The 18,670-nt window shown below is 39.3% G+C and overlaps 1 protein-coding gene, 1 non-coding gene and 1 pseudogene across 2 annotated transcripts in view; all 3 read left to right on the forward strand.

Annotated features, from left to right (window-relative positions):
* Positions 1–18,027, forward strand: part of Atf7ip2 (activating transcription factor 7 interacting protein 2) — a 54,081-nt gene extending 36,054 nt beyond the window's left edge. The window contains exons 7-11 of the mRNA XM_021185482.3: positions 10,629–10,702; positions 12,199–12,260; positions 13,198–13,264; positions 16,591–16,676; positions 17,596–18,027. Coding sequence (XP_021041141.1) covers positions 10,629–10,702; positions 12,199–12,260; positions 13,198–13,264; positions 16,591–16,676; positions 17,596–18,006 — 700 coding nt within the window. The 3' untranslated portion in view covers positions 18,007–18,027. The remainder of the gene's footprint in view (positions 1–10,628; positions 10,703–12,198; positions 12,261–13,197; positions 13,265–16,590; positions 16,677–17,595) is intronic.
* On the forward strand, positions 2,154–2,739 carry LOC110311900 (pre-rRNA-processing protein TSR2 homolog pseudogene; annotated as a pseudogene).
* Positions 13,934–14,045, forward strand: LOC115029695 (U6 spliceosomal RNA). Its single transcript, XR_003835242.1, has one exon. It is a non-coding gene; the product is annotated as a U6 spliceosomal RNA (small nuclear RNA).
* Positions 18,028–18,670: the final 643 nt, after the last annotated feature.

An 18,670-nucleotide genomic window follows, 5' to 3' on the forward strand; every position in this document is an offset into this window, starting at 1 on the left:
TTTTTCTCTGCTCTGGGAGAGTTTCAAAATCCATTTTCCTCTATATTATTTTATTATTACAAACCCTATTCCTGCCGCCTGATGCAGCTACTGACTGCGGACATCTGCCTGATTATTTAATTTAAACCCTTTTTTCTCTAGCCTAAAGCAGTTTTTGAAAACTGCGGACAATCGCCTGATCAGTTCCTAGTTCCGAATAATTCGCTGCTAACTTAAGTGGAAACCAGCATTGGGTTAGCACTGATTCCAAACTTAGCCCATATCCTCCCACACCTCTAGCAACACTTTAAAAAATGAAGTTTTAAGCTAGCGCTAGCATGTGTACCTGTTGCTTCAGTGCCTGGTACGATCCTTTTCTTTTTCTTCCTGTGGAGCTCCATACCAAGCAGCGTTCCTCCAGCGTTTTTCTGCCATTCCTCAGGTCCCTGTTCAGACTGTTGGAAACTGACCCACGGCTCACATGGACTGGGCTTCACCTGGGAGGCAAGCCAGGGATGAAAAGAGAGGGGAGCTAGGCAGTTGAGAGAAAAAATGGAGCTAAGTCAAGGTTCCTGATCAAAGCTCAAATGTTTAATAGCAAAAGTGCTTATAAAGGGCAGGGAGGGAGGCCCATTCCTGCCAATCCATTCTTGGAGCATGGAACCACTTGTAGGATAGGGTGTAGTCTCTGGAGTAGCTCATGGGCCTCTCAGCTGGTAGCTGTGTCTTGAAGGAGAACAGCTGCAGTGGCTGAACAATAGAGTGATCTAGGGAGGAAGGCTTCACCCTAGGTAATCTCCTTAGTGGCAGCAAGGTCAAGGGCTTGGATCAGCCTGCTTCAGGCTTGGAGGGGCGTGGGGAGGGAGTTACAACATAGTTTCCAACACTTAAAAAATTTGGAGAGAGAGACTGGAGAGATGGCTCAGTGGTTAAGAGCACTGACTACTATTAAGGAGGTCCTGAGTTCAATTCCCAGGTGATTCACAACCATCTGTAATGGAATCAGATGCTCTCTTCTGGTGTGTCTGAAGACAGTGACAATATACTCATACGTAAAATAAATAAAATCTTTAAGAAATGTATCTTTAAAAAATTGTAGAGACAGCTGACTGCCTAGACATTCCCCAATATTCCTATAACATTGAAGAATCTTTCTTCAGCCTTCTGGCCCCGAACCATCTGACATACCTTGAGTGAAGCAGGAATTATGAAGGACTGTCTTGGCAGAGCTTAGCAATTGACTATCCGGCATCCAGGTGTCCTTTTTTGGAGAGTAATTGTCTGCAGAATGAAAGTAGGATGTTTCTAACCCAGTGGCTAGCTTGCTACAATTGAAACAATTCCAGTTGTGGGTAATGATGCTCAATATCTTCTTTGAAATGGAATGGGGTTACTGTCAGGAGAAGACATGTCTCCTAGTCAAAAGATCTATTGATAATGAGATGATTTCAGATGCCATATTCTGTGGATCTCCAATGCTTTTGAAGACTGTCCATCTATATATAGTATATCTGAACTTTTAAACCTTCACTACTTTTAGCTATATGCTGTTTGAATAACATTGAAAATACTTTGTAGAATTTATTAAATAAATCCTGGCAGCAGATTCCTGCTGCCCACCTCAATGCTTTACATTCCTGAATTAAAGACACATGCACAGCCTTTATAATTTTATATACCTTAAGCAGGACAGTAGCTGGGCCATTGCCTAACTTTCATGTGGTTAATCCACCTCCTGCTGATAATCCCGGGTTATCACTTACTAAATTCTATATTCTCCCTTGACTGCTGTGGCCCCAGAGTGCTGCCCAACTGGGCTGAGCTCTGGACTGTACTCTCCCTGCTCCTTCACCTTTTCAGCATGGTATCTCTCCTCTCCTCTACACTCTCCCAACACCATGGAGTCCTTCTCTGTGTTGGTCCCAAACCCAGGAAAATCCTAGGGTCCCACTTCTATCTGCCCTGCCCAGCCATTGGCTGCCAGCATTTTTATTTACCAACCAGAACCAACTAGGGGCATGGTCCCTCAGTGTCTGACATATGGACTCTTTGCAAACATTGTTGGGGACTCAAATTAACAGAATACAAGCAGCATTAGGCCAAACCTACTACAACACTTTATTGTAATTAAATAAGAATCTATGGGCTGCCTGGGAGCCACGTGATCTAAATGGATGATGGCGGGCACCACTGAAGACGTGCGGGGGCTCTTCAGAGCTGCACTGGAGGCTTGGCCTGCTTTACAGATCCCTATGGAGAATGGCTTCGGGGGCGTGCACAGCCAGGAAAAGGCCGAGTGGCTAGTGGGTGCAGTGGAGGATTACTTCATCGCCAAGGCTGACTTGGAGCTGGAAGAGATAGAAGATTTTCTTGGGGAGCTGATGACCACTGAGTTTGATACAGTTGTGGAAGATGGGAGTCTGCCCCAGGTGAGCCAGCAGCTACAGACCATGTTCCACCACTTCCAGAAGGGTGATGGGGCTGCTCTTCAGGAGATGACCTCTCAGATCAACCAAAAAAAGTACAAAGTCACAGCTACCCCACTTACAACAGCCAAAGAAACTGATGTGGCTGAAGATGATGTGGACAGCGTGGAAGAAATGGAGGTGACAGCTACTAATGATGGGGCCACAACTGAAGAGGTCTGCCCACAGCCTCAACCCTCTGATCCAGACACCCAGACTATTAAGGAAGAGGATATAGTTGAAGACGGTTGGACCATTGTCCGGAGAAAGAAATGAGCAGGGCAGTACATGTTTTGGGCCCTCGTTTGTTAAATATGAGTCTTATAGGAGCTGTTTGGGGAGCGGGGGGCTATACACCTCTGTTCTGGAAACCATAACCCTTCTTTGTTCCCCTGTCCTTCCCTTCAGGAGAAGGAAAGCCCTAGTTGTGGGGTTGATGGGACCTATTCCAGCCCCTTGAATCTTAGGGTACCATATGAGAGCTAAGAGCAGGTTTCCCAGCATAGTACCTCCTAGGTGCAGTGAATATGAAGATGGCTGATAAGTTTGGATGTGGTTGTAGACCCGACTTGTGGAAAACTGGCAGGTACATTTGTGGAAAGGACCAGAATTCCACAGTGGTAGGCTGGCTGGATTGCCAATCCAGCCCAGAATTTGCATCCTCCTGGGAATGCTCCCTGTTTGAATACCCTTGAGAGTTTGAAGGACTTGACTAAAATTGGTGAACTTGAGAAAGTTGGGCTGTTTTAAGTCCAGGGATGAGGCTTAAGACCTTAATAACATATAACATTTTCTTGTTTAATCCATGATTTAACCTTGGAATCAGCTTTCTGCAAGCTGAGCTTCAAAATTTGGCAAGAGAGTAGTTTCTGTACCCTCCCATCTCCCTTAGTAGCCTGGGACTTTGGACAAATGGAAGGACCATAGCAGTGCTCTGAAAGTTACTATATGCCTGAAATAAACTGTATTTTTCTTTAAAAAAAAAAAAAAAAGAATCTAATATTACCATGAGTTTACTATCTGATCTTTAACTTGTATTACTTAATAGTCCTAAACAGTTTGTTAGCAGCTATTTAAAGGACTGGGAGCTGAAGGGGTTTGCAACCCCATAAGAAGAATAACAGTATAAACCAACCAGACCCCCCAGATCTCCCAGGGACTAAGCCACCAACCAAGGAAGGAATACATTTGGCTCCAGCTGCATATGTAGCAGAGGATGGCCTTGTCAGGCATCAGTGGGAGGAGAGGTCCTTGGTCCTATGAAGGCTTGATAGATGCCCCAGTGTAGGAGAATTGAGGGCAGGGAGGCGGGAGTAGGTGGATGGGTGAGTGGAGGAACACCCCCATAGAAATAGGGGGAGGGGGTATGGGCTAGAGGGTTTCCGGAAGGAGGAGAAACCAGGAAAGGGGCTAACACTTGAAATGTAAATAAAGAAAATATCAATAAAAATAAATAAATATAAAAGTTAAATAACTGCACAAGTACATGTTATTCATTTATGAATACAAATTCTTCACAATTCAATTTCGAGGGGGGGGCAGAACTGGGTCTAAGCCATGTATTCTATCAATGTAAGATAATGGCTATAAAATGTTTTGTTCAAGAGTAAAACTAATAATTCATCACTGTTTTCTAGTTTCTATAGTATTACTCTATCCTTTTTCTTTTTAACCCCCTTCCCTTTACCTAGGAAAGAAAGCATAGAGGAGAAGAAGAAAGGAAAGACAGAAATCCCCAAGTCTAAGCTCTCTATTTAGTTTCCTCCCTGTCCAACATTATGACCATTTCCAAATTATCCCTTAAAATGACAACCTATCGATAATTTTTTAAATAACCATAAACACCCTAACCCACGGAATAGAGATGGCAACTCTCCATAGCTTCTTCCTGCTGAATTGGGGTACTACATTTTTAAGAAGTAGGGAGGGTAGGGAAATTAGAAAAATTGGTTAGATTTAAGAAAGCTAGTTTTAGCATTTTTTATTCAGTCTCTGTATGGCTATAACATTCAGGGCTTAACTGAGATCCTGACTAGATATGTCTGAAAGGCTGGTCATTAGGAATTAGTAACCATTCTTGAACCTGTTTTGGTAGCCAGTCTCTGGAAACAGCATCAGGTGAGGCAGGGAGCTGGAAGAGCATGTCATCTCAGCATCCCTGAGGGTGAATCTTGTCAGAGCTGCACCTTGGTGTTTCATTCTGTAATATATGAATCTTACAACCAAATTTTTAGTTCTATAAAGATTTTTGTATGGAATGTACAAGGTGCACAAATCAGCTTAAGATGAATTTTTGCTCCTTGTTTGAACAGGTGAAACACAACTGGATTTTTTTATGTTAGTTTAATCAATAACCAATTGTAATAAATCTTCATGCCATGTGAAGAATGGCATGATGAATTTTAAGGATTTCATAACCAACAAGAGTCATTGGCAAATTTAGCTGAAGTTTCGACTAGAGACATTTTTATGTCTGATCCAATTTCAGGACTGCTCCCCTGTGGAGCAATTTATGTTACCTATCCTATTTAGTCTTCCTGAATTTTTCTTTCCTATCTGTAGCCAAGATCTTCAGGGGATCTTCCCCTATTCTATCTGAAACATATTACTTTGGAAGGGACCCAAAGCCTTTTCTCCTTTCCTGTTAACACAATACAGAACATCTCTCCCTGAGACTGATTGCTTCAGTTTCGTAGCCTCCCTCTTCTTAGGGCCTGCTCTACTCTGACCTCTCTCCCAGAGGATTAGTAATGTCATTAATACCACAAAACTTATAACCACCTTCATTTTGATAATTAAAACAACTCAAAGCAATTAATTTTAAACAATTATTATCTGTTGAAATAGGGTTTCTCTCTATCTCTGTACCTTTGTTTCCTACATTTGTGATCAAATGCCTGGCTTTCTTTTTTTTTCCGTGTATAAACAATTACTACTATTTCTCCTTTCTATCCTTAAGACAAAATTTTCCTTTATTCCTCCCTACTAAGGAGATTAGTATCTGTAGATATATAATTATATTTCTTTCCTCTTTATATAACTTAAACAATTACTACTATTTCTCCCTTCTATTCTTAAGACAATGTAATTTTCCTTTATTTCTCCCATCTATGAAGATTAATATCTTTTTATTGATATTTGTTGAGAAAGGGTTCCTTTCTATCTCCATGCCTGTTTTTCCCTACATTTGAAAACAAAGGCCTGAATTTCTTTATTTTTAAAAATACTTAAAATACTTAAAGCAATTATCACTTCTATTCTTAAAACAATGTCATTTTACTTTACTTCTCCCTTGTAAGGAGATTGGTATCTGTGGGTATATAATTATATCTCCTTTCTCTCTAAATGACTTGAATTAACAGCCTTTCCTATGTATTTAACTTCAATTAAATTCCCATCTATTTTCTGTATGAGCCTATTTTCAGTCTAATCTATGAATGAATGCCATGTTAAGCTATCCCAGAATTCCCAAGAACCCAATTGCTTGTGAAATCTTGACTTAATTTTCCATCAACACCTCCATTCACATCTTGTTCAATCCCTCTGTGGCCTGTCTTCTCCCAGCAGGAGCTGTTAGCATCCCTGACTTAAGCTCTCACAGCAGCCCAGAACCTGAGAGAGCATCCTATTGAATCACTAGCCTGCTGCCCATGTCTCTAGGTCAGCCTGGATGTGTCCTAGCTTTAAGCCACAAACCCCACAACCATGCATGCCAAACTAGCATGAACTTCTATCCTAGTTCTGAACCTGCATGGCTTGAGGAAGAACCACATGGCTTGGCTCAGCTTGTCTGAGAAACCCAATTCTCCCTGCCTCTTACTCTTAAAGGAAAGGCAAGTGTATTTCATTTAGGAATCTCCGAAATTGTGTTCTTACTAGACATGTTAGACACCATCTGTTGAATTAAATATTTAAAAAATAAATCCCAGCGACAGGTTTGCTACCCACCTCAATGGTTTAGGTTCCTGAATGAAACACACATACTCAGCCTTTATATTTTAATATGTCTTAAGCAACTCAGTAGGTGGGCCACTGCATAACCATATGGCTAATCCCCAGTTATTATTCTTTGTTCTATCTTGGCTGCTCTGGACCCAGAGGACTTCCCAACTGGGTCATGTTTTCCTGGCTCCTTCATATGGTAGCCATGCCTCGCTGTCCTGTACTCTTCTCAGTCATCATATATCTCCTTTCCTACACACTCTTTCAGCATGTCAGATCTCCTTCAATCTGTCTCAAGCCTGTTAATACTAAACCCCACCTATGTCCCTTCTCCCCAGCTACTGGCTACTAGTATCATTATTTACCAATCAGAATTAATTGAGAGCAGGGTTCCTTCAGTGTCTTATGTGTGGACTCTCTAATGCAAACAAACTTGAGGACCCAATTAACATGAGAATACAAGCAACATTAGGCCAAACCCACTACAATCTACCACTTAGCTACATCTCTAGCCCTCTACAGTTTATACATGTTTTACAGACAAGGAAACAAAAGCACATTAATAATTGGCAAGTCAAAATTAAAATCCAGAGATTTAGTCTCTGGAACCAATGTTCTTATTTACCATATAATAATGTTTCCTGGAGAAAATATTAATTTTATACACATTATTATAACGATGGAAAACTTAGTGGCATGCAGGTAGACATGTGCTGGAGAAGTAGCTGAGAGTTCTAAGTCCAGATGAGAAGGCAGCATGAAGAGAGAGTGAGCCACTAGGTCTGGCTTGAGCTTCTGAAACCTCAAAACCTATCCCTTTGTGGCATACTTCCTCCAACAAGGCCACATCCTCAATAATGCCATTCCTTATGAGTTTATGGGGATCATTGTCATTCAGACCACAACAGCATGCATGCTCACACATGTATGGAACTAAGAGGAAAACTTTTAGGACTTTTACAAAACCTTTAATCATATGCTTCTTGGGATATAGCTTACTTAGGTCATCAAGCCTGTGACAAGTACCTTTTACCTTCTGATCATCCCACTGACCCAAGCTACATATCATTAATTGAACTTTCACAAAATAAACCATTGAGAAATACCTGGGGTTGTTGAGCATAGGACTACATACACACCTGCAATGCTAGTAGTGAGGAAACAGAGGCAGAAAAGGGGAATCACAGCTACATAGGAAGTCCCAAGCCAGCCCAGGCTACTTCATCTGTCAGAGATGGAAACATCATTGGTATCTTACCTACCTTATGCCTTGTTTACCAGTCACTAATCTGACTATTGCCACTGTTACCTAACCACTGGTAGTATTCCAGCACCATGAATTGCATTTGCTTGTTTCTTGAATTCATACACGTGGGATCATACTCATGAATAATTTATCTCTTGATTTTTTTTATAATGTTTTAAAGATGTATTCATTTTATGTATATGAGTATACCATTGCTCTCTTCAAACACACCAGAAGAGGGCATCAGATCCCATTGTGTTTGCTGGGAATTGAACTCAGGATCTCTGGAAGAGCAGTCTGTGCTCTTAACTGCTGAGCCATCTCTCCACCCCTCTCTTGATTCTTTTACTCAACATTGTGATGCAAAATCCATGGAGGATGTTGCTTAACTGCAGTGGTTTTATCCATTGTTGCTGTATTATGTCTTTGTATCAATAGACCATGATAAATATATTTAGTCCACAGTAATGTGGGTTGGTTGTATGTTTGAGAAAATTTTTGGATATATGAAGAATAAGACTTACAGAGTTAGACTAGTGTGGGTAAATATAAAGTATTTCTTTGGTTTTATATCTAATGCACATTGGAAACTTTTTTTAGACAAGGTTCCACCATATAGCTGATTGGGCTGGAACTTGTTATATATATCATGCTGGCCTCAGAAGTTATCTACTGCACCACCATGTCTGGCCTGAAAAAGCCTATTGGAATTTGAAACAGTACAATTTGCAGTACTATCAGTGAACCAAAATATATGTAAACCCTAATTAGACCACAAAGTATTGCCAAATTATAGGAGACCTAAATAAATGATGGAATATGTCACATTTGTGATTTAGAAAGCTAATTATTGTTAAGATGTTGCTTTACACTAATTGCTATATATGTTTAATGTAATCTCAAGAAGCCATGGCAGATATTTTGTAGAATGTAGCAAACTGATTAAAACTCATGGAAATAAAAAGACATAAATGATAATGCTCTAAAATAGAAGCAAGGTTTGTAGACTCACTTCATTCAGAACCTACTGGAGCAGTAGTAATTAAGACAGTGGTTGCCTCTTATTCTTGCTTCCCTCTTGCTTCTCTCTTGCCCTCTTGGACTCTCCCCTTCCCCCCTCTCTCCATGTCATGGCGGGCCTCTACTTCTGTACTCTCTCCCTCTCTCTTCCTTTCTCTGCCTCTGCTACCCTCTTAACTCCCCTCCACATGCCCTGAATGAACTCTACTCTATACTTTCAAAAGACAGTGGTTGCATGGAGAAACATGTAGATCCATGTGCAACTTAACATGACCCATGGATAAGCCGGGCGTGGTGGCACACACCTTTAATCCCAGCACTTGGGAGGCAGAGGCAGGCGGATTTCTGAGTTTGAGGCCAGCCTGGTCTACAAAGTGAGTTCCAGGACAGCCAGGGCTATACAGAGAAACCGTGTCTCGAAAAACAAAAAACAAAACAAACAAACAAAAAAAAACCATGACCCATGGAGTCCCTTAATTTGTAAGGAAGATACATGATTTATAAGGAGAATGTTTTCTTTCTTTCTTTCTTTCTTTCTTTCTTTCTTTCTTTCTTTCTTTCTTTCTTTCTTTCTTTCTTTCTCTCTTTCTCTCTTTCTCTCTTTCTCTCTTTCTCTCTTTCTCTCTCTCTCTCTCTCTCTCTCTCTCTCTCTCTCTCTCTCTCTCTTTCTTTCTTTCTTTCTTTCTCTTTTTAATGTTTCTTGGAATAACTAGAAGAGAAAAGTGTCATTCTTAACTACATAATAAGACCAGTTTGATTATGTAAGGTGCTGGCTCAAAAGAGTAAAATTAATAATACTTATAAAAAGGTAAACTTCAGCTCATTTTGGTTTTGGGTTTTGTTGTTGTTGTTGTTGTTGTTATTGTTGTGTTGTTTTGTTTTGTTTGAGACAAGGTTTTTTTCTGTATCTCCCTGACTGTCCTGGAACTGTAGACTATGCTGGCCTTGACCTCAGCTATCCAACTGTCTCTGCCTCCTGCACCACCATGTCCGGCCCACGGCTCTTTATGTATAAAATTTGAATCAAAGTGAATCCTGAATATAAATATTAAAAATATGACATCTCATAAAATGCTTTTTTGAATAATGGAAAATTAATCCAGCATTTTAACAAACTTAATATAGTTTCTATATTTTAACAAAGTTCTTAATAAAAAGCCTAAGTCATAAAAGTATGGGTTGAAATGGCAGAAAAATATGGTCCTTAGGCTTAGAACTAGTGGTAAAGTAGTGCCAGCTATCTTCTAGTAATTTTTGTTTATTCCAGTCTGGCTTCCTGAATGCTGGGATCACAGGTATATGGGATGCCCAGCCTCAGTCATCTGTCCTTTGAGAGTCTGTGTCTTTATGAGTCTTCATTTTTTTTCAGTTATAAGTATTTTTTAAACAGAGCTATATGCATTAAAGTGATATTTCATATGCTTTTGTGTCTGGTATATTAGTATATTATATTGTAAGTATTGTAACTATATTCCTACTACGTTTTACTTATCTATTACTGAATTTTCTTGTACTTCAATAAAACTTATGGGTATTGGTGTGTGCAATGTCACTGTGGGTGTCAGAGGACAGCACATGGGAGTTCTCTTTCTACTATATGGGTTGCAGAGACTAAATTCAGGCCATCAAGTTTGACATCAAGTGCCTTAACCTGTAGAGCCATCTTGCCAGCTCTCCCTGTGTTTTTTGGATCATATAAATAATTGATAGTACATGGGCTTTGTTAAATATTTAATGTTATGTCCTGTTCAGGTAAGTCAGGTAGGGCTGGCTTATTGCCAAGGCTAATCACCTGAGACCCAAATGATTTCCTCAGAGAGAATTGATTCTCACATGTTGTCCTGAACTCAAAGATAAATTAATTAATACATTTGGCAAATAGCATTATTAAATCAGGAATTAGAGGAGTTGTGACCATTAACTACAGATTTAAGCCTGATAATGCATGCTTTTTTTTTCCTTTTTAACCATTTTAGTAACACTGATGACGTTATGTTGATTTCTGTGAAAAATCCTAATTTGACAACTTCAATTACATCAGATCAAACAGGTATCTTAATATAATTAGAATATGACCTATCAAATTAGAAAGCTTAAAAATAAAGAATGAAGCCGGGCTTGGTGGCACACGCCTTTAATCCCAGCACTCAGGAGGCAGAGGCAGGCGGATTTCTGAGTTCGAGGCTAGCCTGGTCTAGCCAGGACAGCCTGGGCTATACAGAGAAACCCTGTCTCGGAAAAAAAAAATAAATAAATAAATAAATAAAATAAAAATAAAGAATGAACAATGGCTTTTTCAAAGATTTTTATTTTCATTTCTGTGTATGTGTGTTTATCTGAGTGTATACCTCATGTATGTGGATGCCCTGAGAGGCCAGAGAGGACTTTGATTCCTCTAGAGCTAGAGTTGTAGGCAGTTATGAGCCACCATATGTGGGTGCTAGGAACTGAACTCTGATCCCCTAGAAGGAGCAGAAGTGCCCTTAACCTCTGAGTCATCTCTCTAGACCATTATCTTTTAGTAAGGTATAAAATTGTCAACTCAAAAATTGTTTAGTTTATATCTGTCATTACAGACTTTAATACCTAATTAAAAATCAATGACACATGAATAAAATTGACCTTTTTTTATTCTTGTATTCATTAGTTTAAGGCCTTTTGCTTCATTACTGTGTTAAAATGTGTCCGCATGTTGTATGTGTAAGTAACATTTCATTCACAAGATATAAAAACTCTGTAGGTAAGGAGGCACTGAATTTCTGGTCTTCCTGCTTCCACTTTCCAGGTGCTGGGGTTACAAGCATGTGCCATCACACCACGTTTTATAGAAAACTTTTTAGCTTTCCTAACTTTAAAATGGCCATATTGTTTGCCCACCATTTCTTACTCAGAATTCCCTATATTCATGTCATGTTTTGTTGTATTGGAATGCTTATATCTTTTTTTTTAAGATTTATTTATTTATTATATATAAGTAGCTGTCTTCAGACACCCCAGAGGAGGGCATCAGATTTCATTACAGATGGTTGTGAGCCACCATGTAGTTGTTGGGATTTGAACTCAGGATCTTCGGAAGAGCAGTCAGTGCTCTTAACCACTGAGTCATCTCTCCAGCCCGGAATGTTTATATCTTAATATCAGAGTGCTCCCCCACCCCACATATAAAACTATTTATCTCAACAGCTTGTAAATTAAGAGCTCCAAAAGAATGGGGAAATGCACATTCCAGGAAGGCGCTACTCAAGCACTCTACTTAAAGATACTATGAATAGCAGAGTGTCATAATTGCAAATGCTAAAATAGTTGCAGCCTTTGAAAAATAAGAGCTATTGGTGTAGTTGTAAACCTGCAGAAAGAAAATAGGTTTTAATTACATGTCAAATTTTTAAACTATCAGTTTTAGGGAATAAATTTAGATATTATATAGTGAATTGGTATCCATATCATTATTTGTGTTTTAGTATCTTGTATTGCAAAGACCATGTTTAATAGTTTAATAAATTTAATTGGATGTATCTTTTTATTATTATTATTATTCTCTTCCAGAAATTAGAAAAAATACATCAAGAAATTTGAGCAGCTCACCTAATAGCGTGATTAAAGTTGGGGTGAGTAAGAGTTGCTGTCTCTGAGTATTTCAGCTGATTGTTCATGCTAGGGGAACTGTAGTGTTGCAGCATGTTGTACAAAATGAGTTTTGTTATCCACCTTTCATCTGGGTGTACTGAAAGTGTCCAGTGAGTTGACCTTCACTGTCCCCCTTCAGTGACGGAAACTAATATAGGAGAGTAGTTGGCATATCCAGATTCTAGGCCAACTTGCACACTGAAAAACAAGCAGCTACATAGATTTTAGAAATGTACACATTTACTAATTCATTGAGATTCTTAACCATATTTTCAGACACTTCAGTATTTTATTAGTGCCTCTCATGGTGGAACTGGCTTGGACCTGACGATGATATAAATAATGACACAGAAGCTTTTTAATATTTTAAAGCTTAGGCCTTTTACTGGGCACTCTCCCAACTACTCTAACCCAACTAATACTGGCACTGTGTCCCACCACATGGCCAACTCTACTCTGTCAGTTCACCTCTGTGTCAGTTCAGTCTCCTGAGACTGTTTCTTTTCTACTGTCCCTCTCTTTACCCAGAAGTTCCACCACCTACTTCTTGCCCCAGCTATTGGCCTTCAGACCTTTATTAGAGCAAATCAGATACATTTCTAGATTGCCTTAGGCAGGTGAGGAAGAATGAATATTTGCAAAATAAGAGACTGGTGATGGGTCATAGAAATAACAGTAGCAGATTCTTGTCAGTATTTAGCAGTTGAATATACAGAGACCCGTCATCACACAATAAACCCCAACAAGAACCTTGAGACTGCAGATTCTATTAGGTGGAGCTGGGGTTAACTCAGTAGTGACAAGCATGAATGTGAACAAGGCCAAGGTTCAGTTTTAGCACTGAAAAATAAAAATGTTTTCATATTTTAAAAAGCATTTTCTGCTGTTAAACTTAATTCTTTTTAAAAATCTTTTCAGCCCGTAGAGAAGAAATTTGATTTTATTATTGACTTGACAAGAGAAGGCCCGTGCAACTACAGCACAGGTAAAGGATGTTTTTACATCTTTCTAAGTAAATGTATATGAGTTTATGTGACTGTACCAGAAATTACAGAGTTGTTCTGTCATTGCAAGGCTACCTCATGCTACCTCTTTAAAGGCATACATACTATCTACCCCATTGCCAGAGGGCTGGCGACCATTGATCTGCTTTCTTCTCTATAATTAGATCATCTCAGTATGATTATACAATACCTATCATGAGACTGGCTTCTTTGTGGTTCTTTGGCAAGTTATTTGTGTTGTCCTATATTAATAATGTGTTCCTTTTTATGGTCAAGTAATAGCCCAGATATGGATATATAATAATCTTTTTATCTATTCACCCTTTAAAGAGCACCTAGGTTGTTGGAATCCTATGAGTCTCTTCTCCCCATGTCACACATTTTTTTTTCCACCACAACAATAGTGCCAGAGAGGATATGCCCAGAATCAGGAATAGAGGAATGTTATTCATGTATCATATGAAAATGAAGAATTGTGACAACAGTTTCCTGTACCTCCAATTTGAACCAAAAGATACAGTTTTCTGAGACGGGAAGTCAATCATAAAGTCTTATTCTGAGTACTGAGAAGAATAATCCACACAGCCAAGAAATTCAGTCAACTTCAAGCAGAATCAGAACTGAGAATACCACATCAACACACATGCTCATTTTCATAAAAACCAGTGAAAAAACTACTAGCATTGAATCAATACAAAGATGATTAGCATGCCCTCTGTACAAGGATAGCATACAAATAAATGCATGATGTTTCCATACTTTCAGAAGAAAAAAAAAAAAATGCAATCAAAGTAGAAACAAAGGCTGAACAGATTTGACAGCTAAAGCCATGTAAGCCAATAGAAAATTGAATGGTATCATTAAAAGGCAGTAGGAGGGGCATCACCTCCATCATGAATGAGAATATCTGGATCCGGGAGTTCATGGCAACCATCTACTTCAGAGCAAACAAATGTCCTTTACTATAGAAAGACAACAGGAATGAGAACAGAAGAGTAGCCAAAATGTACAACGCCACACCAGATGTTATCTTTGTATTTATTTTTATTCAGAACTCATTTTGGAGGCCACAAGACTATTGGCTTCAGTATGGTTTATGATTCTTTAGATTATGCAAAGAAAAACAAACCCAAATATAGATTTTTAAAGACATGGCCTATATGAGGGCAAAAAGGCTCTAGACAAACAGCAAAGAAATACAAGATCTGAATGAAAGGCGGATGGAAGGGGCTGTGGCTACAAAGGCCAACACTGGTGCTGCCAAAAGCAAGACAGGCAAAGATGTTTCAGTGACTGATCAGTCATGGTGACACAGTATCTCAGGAGAATGTTGCCAAGTAGAGACACACAGACCACTGAGCACAACTATCCAAATTGAGAGTCTATATTAAGCCAGCCAGGACTGCCTGGAGAGAAACTTTTCTCATGAAACAGCCTCTCATACATTTCACAGGGAGCTCTTAGAGGCAAAGAGCATAGATAAACTACATCCTGGTTGGCAGTTGCAGAGGTAAAGCAAATAAGCAGTTTCACAGAAGCTAAAAACCTGCAGTAGTTCATGCAGACTGGGGTATTTCAGTCCTGAGTTTCTTGAACAGGGTTGGGCACTTTCCCACAGGACTTTGCATGGTGGCTGTAGACAAAGAAAGGGGATAGTTTCAGGTTAAATCAAAGATGGCTTCAACTGGGACAATGGAGGAACCTGTGCCCTGTCACAGATATGACTGTAACCTATAGAAATTTCAAGAAAAAAAAGTATCAACCTCAAATTCCTTATCTAGTTAATATTTTTCAAAAATGAATCAGTAACGATGCTCACCTTTGATTCTAACAATTGGGAGTTGGAGACAGGAGCTTTACGAGTTAAGGCCAATGTGGGCAATGTGAGACCACTGTCTCAAAAACAAAAATATAAGCAATATTAAAGCTTTTTCAGATAAGCAAAATTTGTTACCAGTAGGTCTTCACTGTCAGAAATAAAGATGTGTGTGTGTGTGTATGAATAAATGAGCTGGAAAGTATTTCTTAAGACATTGTCATCACTAATGATAACAATACCGCTAGTTGGCAGATATCCTTTGTCTCTTACCACCACAAAGTTGAGTTTGTCCAGGCCTGTGTTGCTCTGTCCGGGGCTTGTTAATTATTTTGAAGTAAGTAGTGTTTCTCCTGTGAAATTGTGTTTCTTGGGGTTTTTTATTAAACTATTAACAGTTTTATCACTTTATATGATGACTTATTTGAAAACTTTGATCTTGGCAAGCCCAGCTTTGATTAATTAAAGCATCATTTAAAAACCTACACACACTCTCAGAATTAAGATAAAAAAGTCATTACCTCTTCTAAGACAGTTTCTTAATACCTATAAAATAGCCATGGTGGCATGCATATTTAATCCCAACACTTAGGAGGCAGAAGCAGGTGGATCTCTGAGTTCTAAGGCAGCCAAAGATACATAGTGAGACTTTGTCTCAAATACAACACACATTCTCCTTCTCCCCCCAAAACCCCCACACTCCCCTGTCTCCCTCTTTTCCTCCCCCTCCCCCTCTCCCCAACCCCTGTAAAAAAATAACTGACAAATGTAAAATCTTAATAATCTTTATACATCAAAAGTAAAGTACAAGCAAATCATTGTGGAATCGGGGTGGGGGTCAGTCATCAAGCTAGACAGACCTCACAGGGTGATTACTGATGGAGCCCTTCCTTGTACTTTATAGTGTTATCTACCCATTTTAATCCTCCCCATATGTTCTCTATCTAGCTGTTTAAAACCATCAACAAACCTTGCTACATCTTTCCCCTCTGTTCCACTAAAGCTTCTCCATCCTCCCCACCTCTATTTTTCTTCCTTTCCTGTTATATCTGTTTTTCCTTTCCTCTCCTCCCTTCCACATCAACATCTTATATCTTATTCTCTCCATGTAAACACATGCCTCAGGAGAGAGTTGCCCCAGCTTGTGGGATTTTCATTTGGGGATTTTTGTTTGAATTCTTATGCTGTGTATGTTACATATTTATATGTGTTTGTAAGTAGCTTCGTGTTGTAGACCTTATTGATCTAACAGAACAGTCTATCTCTTTTGTCACTTACTGTGGATCCCTTTCCCACATGTAAATACCTAATTCCTAGTTGCATGATGAAGGATTTACTCTTAGAGGGATTTTTGTTACTGTGGATTTTGTTCCAGGTAAATTTTACTTATTTCCATTTTCTTGTAGTGCTGGGGCTTCCTCACTAATGGTAGACAAGTGCTTCCTCACTGAGATACACCCCCAGTTCTAAATTATACTGTCTTGTTCACAGAAAGCCCATCTTTCACCCTGAAGTCAACTTCGAAAGCTGTTTTAAGATCAAAAGAAATAATTCCAGTGGCAGAAAATGGAAATGAGGTACTAACTTGAAGTGCTGGGTGACAGATGTTCACTCCAGCAGAGTGGGGTTTATGAGTTTTACTCGGAAAACATCTGAGCCACATTTCAGCTTAGGAAACACCAAAATGGCTTTTCATAAAGTGTTCTTGTGAATCTACTTATATAATAAAAAGAATTCAATTACAACTTTCAGAAGCTACAAAAATGAAAACACAGTTTTTCATTTATTTTAGGAATAATAACCACTGTTGATGAGGCTATTGAAGAAATTATTGCAGTATTCGGAAACACAAGGTTCAATGAAATGGTTTGTTCTCCAGAATGCCTAGGACATCCTTCATTATGGTTTAGTAATATTCCACAGTGTAGAAATCGTTCTTCTAGCAGCTTGGACTGTGGCTCAGAGGTAGAACATTGACCTAGCATGTGCAAGGTACTGTGTCCAGTTCCTAGGATCACTCAAAACAAAATCAACTACAAAAGAACCTTCTGTTTTGAAAATACTTGATCTAGAGTCCAGGAAATGGCTCAGTCAAGGAGCACTGCAAACAGTAAGACCTGAGTTTGATCCTATAATCCATGTTTAAAAACTAGATAAGCCAAACTAGGTGGTGCTCACTTGTAATCCCAGAGCTGGGAAGGCAGATCACAAGAGTTTGCTCTAGCTTAACCCAGTGAGAGTTCCTGTCTCATGAAAGCAATCCGAATGGCTCCTGAGGAATAAATATAGCATGTGAGGTTGCCCTCTAATTTCTCTACATGTGTGGATACACTGACAGATAAACCAGCATGCACACGCACACACACATACACACACACACACACACACACACACACACACACACACAGAAGCACCTGAGTCTAGCCTCACTTTTTAAAAATAACTTTATTGCTTTGTTGAAGGTTTCAATGAACTTTCTTACAAATGTGTTTGTAGGGTTTTGGTTCATTTGAACACCTTCCACCTCTCCCAGAGCCACCAGCACCACTCCCTGAGATGGCAGACAAAATCAAAGATACACTTCCTCCCCAAAAGCCTGAGCTGAAAGTGAAGTGGGTGCTGAGGCCCACAAGCATTGCCCTGACATGGAACATCCCCAAGGTCAACCCCAACTGTGCGCCTGTGGAGAGTTACCACCTCTTCCTGTACTATGAGAACTCTGATCATTTGACATGGAAGAAAATTGCAGAAATTAAAGCTTTACCACTCCCCATGGCTTGCACCTTATCTCAGATTTTAGCTTCTAACAAGTATTATTTTGCTGTCCAGTCAAAAGACATTTTTGGCAGATATGGACCATTTTGTAATATCAAATCTATTCCTAGGTTTTCTGAAAACCTTACCTAAAAGTCCTCAGTAATTTTATGTTTTATACATGTCATGTTTTCATATTTGAATGTTTTGTTTACAGTGTTTCTCTAACACTGTACATTGTAATATCCCATGTTGCAGTTTGTGAACCCTTTGGGGACAGTCTTACATGTATTGTACTCGTTTTGGAATTTTCTGTGTTTCTAATTTGCATTCAGTATATACTTCTGTTATCTGTATTTTTATATATACCCTACCATGGACCCATGTTGCCACTGTGTGTTCCTGTGGTGGCTATGGAATTGCTGCTGTGTCTGAAGCCCTCAGATACAAGCAGCCACTTTTCCCATTCTTGACAATCAGCTATAAGCAAAACCAACCATTTGCTAAAGGTAGGTCACCTCGGATGCATCTCTGTCATATCTAGCATACAGAAGTTCTTTCCTGCTGTTTTCATTCTAAAGCAGGCTATTGATTTGTATCCTTTGTCTTTGTTTTTGTTTGGCTGGCAATCATTTGAGAGAAATAGCTTGCAGGCTTTGCCTAAACAGCACAATTTGTTAGATCAGGCATTGTGGGACGTGCCTCTAATGCCAGCTTGGTCTACAGAAAAAGTTCCAATCCAGCCAGAGCTACATAATAACAGACTTTTTAAAAAAATGGTTTTGTTAGACTTTGTGTACTATGAACATGAAAATGC

Source organism: Mus caroli, unplaced genomic scaffold (genome assembly GCF_978045245.1).
Source record: "Mus caroli unplaced genomic scaffold, Mus_caroli_1 scaffold_17, whole genome shotgun sequence".
Classification (NCBI taxonomy): Eukaryota; Metazoa; Chordata; class Mammalia; order Rodentia; family Muridae; genus Mus; species Mus caroli.